This window comes from Mastomys coucha, unplaced genomic scaffold (genome assembly GCF_008632895.1).
Source record: "Mastomys coucha isolate ucsf_1 unplaced genomic scaffold, UCSF_Mcou_1 pScaffold7, whole genome shotgun sequence".
In the NCBI taxonomy this organism is placed as follows: Eukaryota; Metazoa; Chordata; class Mammalia; order Rodentia; family Muridae; genus Mastomys; species Mastomys coucha.
The window spans coordinates 28,067,038-28,074,499 of record NW_022196913.1 but is presented as its reverse complement, the minus strand read 5'-3'; the positions used below and the strand labels follow the sequence as shown (position 1 = coordinate 28,074,499).

The following is a 7,462-nucleotide window of genomic DNA, read 5'->3' as shown; positions in this document are numbered from 1 at the left end:
AGAGAGAGAGATGATTTTTTTGACACAACTTTAAAAAAAATTCTCAAGCAAAAAAAGCAAGAGAAGAAGAATGGAATTCCTTCGAACTACAGAATGCTACAAAATTAAGGAAACAAGTCAGCAGAGGGAAGAAACAACCAATGCAGGGGAAAATGAGGACCATACACTTGAAAGGGGATCGTTATTTGAAATACATCAGAATCAACTCAGTATCAACCTGATTAAACTTGATCAAAGAACACAAACAAATACCTCTCAAAAATACCTAAAACTGGCCAACACATGCACACAGAGACATGTTTAACATCACTAACCATCAAAGAAATTCAGGTTCAAAACATAGTGAGATTCTGCCTTATACCTACTCTTACATGGCTCTTATAGAAAAGATGAGAGAGAAGTGTTAGCGACAGGTAGAAACTTGAATTAGTACGGCTACTAGAGATAGTGGCATGTCTACCAGCTCTAAATGGATACAGACTATGTGGTCTGCATGCACATAAAATGCTGGTTCTTTTTTTGTTTTTCAGATGAAGGGATGTTTTTTTTTTAACAACCTGGATAAACCTGGAGGATATAATATGAGGTGAAATAAACAGGTCACAGACAAATGACACACAATATCATGTGCACGTGGAATATAAGAGTTGAATTCACTGAGTAGAGAATAGAATGGGTATTATCAGAGTCTGGGGGTGAAGAGAGATGTTTAGGAAGACACTGGCTGAAAGATACAAAATTTCAATTAGAAGGAATAAGTTTAACAGATCTGTCATACAATACATTAACATGTTATTAACAGCAATGTATTGTATGCTTGAAAACTGCTATTATGGTAGATTTTAAGCATTCTCACCTCAAAAAAAAGGAACCATATGAGTAATATGTATAGTTCACCATTTATCATTCATATATGCATCATTTCAGAACATCATTCTGTACACAATAAATCACATAGTTTTATTTATTGTCTCAAATATATAAAAATTTTAAGAAAGCCCTACCTGGGAGCAATATCCAAGGCATTGATAAGTTGTCCGCAGTAAGAAAAGCTAAGTGTTGAGTTGGCAAGGGTCAGGAAAATGACGGTGCTGTAGAAGTTGTAGCTCAGGTAGAGCAGGCACATGATGAAGATCACAGGACAGAAACTCCCTGCAGAGAGATCCAGAGCATACAGCTAGGCACTTCTGTGGAAGGGGCTGAAGGATTCCCCAAGCCTTTGTCTGTCTTGGCTGTTCCTTACCTAGGGTGGTGAAGAGCTTCCGGACAGTAACTACGCTGAAAATCTTCCTGGTCAGGAAGAAGTCTGACATCTGACCTGCTACGATACCACAGATGTAGGCAAGCAGATAGGGAAGGCTGGACAGCAGTCCATTCTGAGGAGAAAACATCACTCTGAGTGCGTTTGATGGCGAGCAGTCCTGGACAGTCACTGTTTCCATGGAAGTTCAGTAATGAAGGTGTACTCTGGGCTCAAGGGTGTGACTCTGTGATTAAGTTCTTGTTGGTCATGCACAAGGTGCTGGGATCAGTCCCTAGTCCCATCTAATTAATGAATGAATTAGGCATGTACTTTGATACAGGAAACCATCTAGGTATATACAGCAGGACGGTGTCTGGGACCACAAATTCCAATGCAAAGAGAAACATAGTTTTGAGGCTAGTAAGAATTATCATCATCGTCTATAGATTTTTTTGGTTTTAGTATCCTGAGACCTAGAAAACTGCAAGAGAAGACCACTGAGAACAGCAAGTGTCAGCCCTGAGGAGAATGATAGAGATGATATAAATGATTGGCAACAGACAATTGCAAGCAAGATCACTCTAACTGGCCATGGTAAGCTCTAGGAATGACTCCTTGGTTTCATGAAGATGAAGATGAATCAGTGAGAGTGTGTGTGAGCACAGCACTATGCTGGTCGTTAGCCTGGGGAATTAAGTACATGAGAGAAGGTTCCACAACTGGGAGCCTAGACTCCATTTTAGTCTTTTTTTAAATACTTCAGTATCAAATGATGGAAAGTTCCTAGCATAATTGATTCTCAATGTTAGATAAGCAATGAGAATGCTTTCAGAGTAAGACCCAAAGCCCAGGAGCTGTGGCTTTTGTCTGAGACAATGAGTTGACAAGAGCTGGGCATGTGGCAGCCACTGGCTCAGTAACTGCTATTATCCCCCTAAAGGAATGGTACTCTCAAGCTTTCTTCTTCTCGTCCTCGTCGTCGTCCTCCTCCTCGTCCTCATCCTCCTTCTCTGAGATAAAAGTCTCGTATTGTGGCCCAGCTTAGCCTCAAAGTTAGCAATCTGCCTATTTCGAGGCCCTAGGTGTTGAGATGGCAGGCATTCACTGCTATACTAACTTTTATGTCTTAAGTAACATGCCAAGACATATATTGAGGGGAGCTGGGGAACTGTGTGAATGTGGATACATGTGTGTCGATGATGGAGTTCCATGATTTATACCAACACCCTTTGTGTGGGCAGAGTTCACATGTAGGAAAATGTGTATCTCCAGGTAAAGAACACTTGCCAGTGTAGGAAGTAGGCAAAGACTGGATGATGGTCACAGGACACAGGTAAAGAGGAATAGTTCACAAAGTTAAAAATGAGAACAAATGGTCCACTTACCTCTCTAACATTAACATGAAGCACGGTGCTGATAAATGTCGGTGTGTATGTCACCAGGAGACTGTTCGACCATATGAAAGCAAAGGTATTGAGGATAATGGCCCAGAGTGGAAGAGACTTAAGCATAGCTTTAATTGGCAGGGATTTTCTGCCTGAGCTGACCTGGAAAATAAATCAAGAATCATTCTGAGTGAGGATCAGCTGGGATGTGTTTCATTTGCAGCAGAGTCTAGAAGCTGTCCAAAAGGAGCTCAGCATTCTACCTGTTGCATGAGAGAGGATATGATGTAGTTCTTCTCACTGCTGCTCATATATGGGTGGTCCTTGGGGTCATCAAAGAATAGAACGAACCAGGAAAGACTCAGAACACATCCAACAATACCTAATAAAAAGACACATGTTAAAAGGAAATTCTATCTAGAGTTCTGGATAGAGCACATTTCAGGGTGTAAGTTTGAGATCCCAGGTGGTCTCTTTCTTCTCTAAAACCCTGTGAGGCTCACACTTTGACAGTTTTCTTTGTAATCACAGCTGATCACTTGCTGTTGGATGAATTTTACTGAAATGCTGAAGTGTTGATGAACCCAATGATCTGTCCTAATCCAACTAGTCCCTCCTCCACACACCTGCACCTAGGATTCCCTAATGTTGGACCTTTATATTTCCAGATTTGTAACTGCTCTTTACTTCAGGAGAATTCCAAACTGAGCATTCAGAGTTAGACAGCCATGGGTCCTAATCATCATTACTATTGAGGATGGGTATGGTGATGAAGGGCAGTGGACTTGTAAAGGTGGACGCATTGCCTTAATTATGACCCTATTATGTGTCTTTAGCACAGTATGGGGATTAGGCATTTTCTGTGGCCCTATGACTCTGTTCCCTTTCCCACTGACTTAGTCATGGATGGCTTGAAGAAACTTCAACAGTCCTTTCACCCCTGTGCTTTCCTGTAATTTGGGAAATAGAAAGCCTGGAGAGGGAGGAGGGGGAGAGAGTTAGTGAGAGTAGGGTATCTTTTCAAAGCTGAAACATCTCCCCACTAGAGTTACCTCCTTATGTGTGTTCTTTGTGAATAAACAGGCATTCTTCAGGCATCCAGTCTGTGGGACTTTTTGATGGGTTCTGATTACTCTGGCTCACTTGTCCTCTTAGGATTAGGAATAGTGGTAGTCCTTGTAACCTAAGCTTACATTGGGACATTGTCTCTATAATTCCATAGCCTGTGTTTCAAAGTAATTGCTTGGTAAACATAGTGGTTTGAACAAGAATGGCCCTGTAGGGTCACATGTTTGAGTACTCGCTCCTCAGTTGGTGGGAAGGATAAGGAGGTGTGGCCTTGTAGGAGGAAGTATGGCATTGTTGGAAGGTATGTATCTCGAGTCAGCTTTGTGGTTTCAAAAGTCCATGCCATTCCAGTTTTCTCTCTCTCCTTCCTCTCTCTCCTCTCTCTTTCCCTCTCCCTCCCTCGCTCCCTCCCTCTCCCCCCCCTCTCTGCCTCATGTTTGCACTCTCAAAATGTAGCTCTCACATACTGTTCAGTGCCATGCTTCCCACCATTATGGTCATGAACTTACTCTCTCAAACTGTAAGCAAGCTCTCAAATTAAGTACTTATTTTTATAAGTTGCTTTGGGTGTAGTGCTTTGGTCATACTTTGGTCAAAAGAAAAGTTACTAAGCCAGTAAATAAATCCAAAGTTTGTCAAAAATTGTGACCTTGGGCAATATGGCTTAAGTGTGAAACATCCCAAGAAACTCTTGTGTTTGAACACTTGGTTCCCAGCTGGTAGTACAGGTGTGAAAGGTTGTGGAATCTGGGAAGTGGAAGGAGTCTTGTTGGAAGAAGTTAGGTAAAAGGGGCAAGTGCTGCAGCTTGAAATCCAAAAGTGACGTTATAATTCACTTGGCAACATATGTTTTTATTCTGTTTATTTACTCTTATGCAGTGTATTTTTCCCCTGGAGATGTATTATGTTTGCTTATGGCCTAGTATTGCAGGTGCAGATTATACATAACAAACTCATCCTATGACCTTTCACAAATCAATATAGATGATATTATGATAGTATGTTCCCCCAGAGAGCTTTTTACCTAAGATGTCCCATACTGTTTATAATATGTAGTTATGTAAACAGGGTATAAAATTATAAACTGCATCTCTGATCATCAACCCTCTTTAATGTTGACTTCTCTTTCTCTTGGCGAAGACTGTCAAGTTTTTAAGATAGGGGTTTCATATAAATTGTTGCATTATAGTAAATTTGGATTTTTGTGTATTTTTACATTTTGATGAGTTGCTGGAGTTTTATAAAAAGACACTCACCAAAGATGTAGAAAACCATGGGCCAGCCCAGAAGATCACAGATGAAGCCACTCACAAGCAGGACAATAAATGGTCCCATTACAAACCCTAACGGAAAGGCACAGAAGACACCCTTGTTAAATTAACAAAGACATTTGAAAGTTGAGCTAATAAGCATCTGTACCACAAAGAACAGTCTCCAATGAAAGAAGTTTGTGTTTCACAATGATCAGGAGGATGGGGAAAGTGTTGGCTTTTCTCTCTTTTTTCTTGTTTGAATTAAGGACACTTCTTTTTCATTCTAAACAAATTCTTTTGTGTGTGCATGTATGTTGGGGGGCATGCATATTCATTTGGAGGCTAGAGGTTGATGTCTATTTTTTTTTGTTTTTGTTTTGTTTGTTTTTGTTCTCTTAGCCTCTACATTGTTTTAGATAAGGTCTTCCACCAAACTTAGAACTCACTGTTTCAGTGTCTGGCCAGTGAGCCTCTGTCCTTTGTCTGTCTCTACTCTAACTGTGTTGGAGTTATAGATGTGTGCTGTTGTGCCTGGTATTTGACATGGGTCTAGGGTCCTCATGATTGTGTTGCATACCCTTTATTCACTGAGTCATCAATCCATCCCATATTAAAGCAAGAATGTTACAGGGGATGTTTCTGAAGTGTCCAGCAATTCAAAGCACATGTTTTTAAAGGCTCTCAGAAAGAACACGCCACAAGATGAAAACAGGGCCTGGCCATTCTTAAGTACTTACCTGATAGAGTCATAGAAGTAAGTCTGCCTCGTTCTAAGGGAGGTGCCCATTTGACCCATATTTCATGCTGGCCTGTTGACACTGTTCCCTGAAATGAAATGATGAGGGCTTTCGAATTCTAATACTCTGAACTCAAACTCTGTGTCTCTTTTAACCATGTCTTAATACCTGGGCTATTCCCTGGAGTACTCTACACGCAATGACCAAAGCTGCTCCGACTTGTGCAGCTGGTGGGATGAGCAGGGACATCACAGAACTGAGGAGCAATGAAGACCCAATTATTCTCTTCATTGGGTATATTCCAGATAGGTACCCAACAGGAGCTTGAACCACGACCATACCAAAGAAGACAGAACTGAGAATAAGCCCTTGGATATCAAGACTCCAGGAATACACAGGGTTCTGAAAGAAAGGGAGACGAGTCTAAGAACTCTGCACTGGAGATGTAATCTAAGATGGAGATGTTTATGGGGCCCAGGAGTGTGATATTCCTACTCAGTCCATGTAAAGGAGTTCCCACTTCTTTCTAAAGATTTTTTTCCCTCACAAAACAACTTTATCATTTTATAATGTCACTTTGCATATATTTATATATATCATTGATGCTTTTAATTATAGGTTAAGTATCTCTTATCTGAAATGCTTGGGACCAGAAAGATTTCAAATCCTTTTGGATTTTGGAGATATTACCAAATACATAATAATATATCTTGGGGCTGTGACCAGCCTAGACATGAAGCTTATTCCTGTTTATATGTGCTGTATTGTTTGTTTTTCTCTTCAATGTCACAAAATACCTAACAGAAGCAACTTAAGAAAGGAAGATTTTATTCTGGGTCACAGTTCCACAATGCAGGTCATCCCAGTAAGTCAGTCATGGCAGTGCCAGGATGGGGCTGCAAGACTACTGGCTGCCTAGCATCCCTAGTTAGGAAGAACAAAGAAATGAACGTGGGTGTTTTCTCTTTTTATTCATTCTGAAACCCCAGCCTACTGAATACTGCCATTTAAGCTTCAGCTTCCCTTTCTTCCTTTCTTCCTTCCTTCCTTCCTTCCTTCCTTCCTTCCTTCCTTCCTTCCTTCTTCTTCTCTCTCTCTCTCTCTCTCTCTCTCTCTCTCTCTCTCTCTCTCTTTCTTTCTTTTTTATTTTATTTTGAGACAGGGTTTCTCTGTGTAGCCCTGGCTGTCCTGGAACTCACTCTATAGACCAGGTTGGCCTCAGAAATCCACTTGCCTCTGCCTCCCAAGTGCTGGGATTAAAGGCGTGAGCCACCACCACGCAGCCTCAGCTTCTGCACTTCATACTTTCACTCTACCTTTGCATTATCCAGCATCTCCACTACAGATTCGTTAGAGAGATGGGGTGGCTCTGTCTGGTTCACCATGGCTACCATTGTGAGGTTCAGGCACACGCGCTGGGCCATGATGGCAATGTTACAGAAGTGCAGAAGGATAGCCAGTCCATACCGAAAGGAACAGAAACCTGGAACTGAGAAGTTGAAAAAAAAAATCTCAATTAGCAACACAGTTGAAGTAAAAATTCAGGTATTTGCAACCCTAGATATACTAGATAGTAAATTAAAATTTTGTTGCAAAACATCCTTCTAGAAATTACCATTTAATGGGAAAATGTAGAACTGCTTTGTGATTTTTTATTCATTTAAGACATTGTTCCAATTAGAATGTCCCAGAATGTTAATCCAGTTCTTTTTTTTTATTTTTATTTTAGATATTTTCTTTATTTACATGCAAATTTCTCCATTCCCAGTTTCCCCT

At 40.8% G+C, this 7,462-nt stretch overlaps 1 protein-coding gene and 1 pseudogene across 3 annotated transcripts in view; both read right to left on the bottom strand.

Annotated features, from left to right (window-relative positions):
- The window catches only part of Slc17a1 (solute carrier family 17 member 1), a 29,598-nt gene that overhangs the window by 14,587 nt on the left and 7,549 nt on the right, over positions 1–7,462 (bottom strand). For both annotated transcript variants that reach the window (XM_031358297.1, XM_031358298.1), the window contains exons 3-10: positions 7,003–7,175; positions 5,855–6,088; positions 5,687–5,774; positions 4,953–5,039; positions 2,892–3,010; positions 2,629–2,790; positions 1,244–1,376; positions 1,005–1,152 (exon numbers count right to left, since the gene is read on the bottom strand). In XM_031358297.1, the coding sequence (XP_031214157.1) occupies positions 1,005–1,152; positions 1,244–1,376; positions 2,629–2,790; positions 2,892–3,010; positions 4,953–5,039; positions 5,687–5,774; positions 5,855–6,088; positions 7,003–7,175 (1,144 nt within the window). The remainder of the gene's footprint in view (positions 1–1,004; positions 1,153–1,243; positions 1,377–2,628; positions 2,791–2,891; positions 3,011–4,952; positions 5,040–5,686; positions 5,775–5,854; positions 6,089–7,002; positions 7,176–7,462) is intronic.
- Positions 7,244–7,462, bottom strand: part of LOC116082559 — a 3,492-nt pseudogene continuing 3,273 nt past the window's right edge. The window contains exon 2 of the transcript XR_004115361.1: positions 7,244–7,252. The product of XR_004115361.1 is annotated as a small acidic protein pseudogene (transcript). The remainder of the gene's footprint in view (positions 7,253–7,462) is intronic.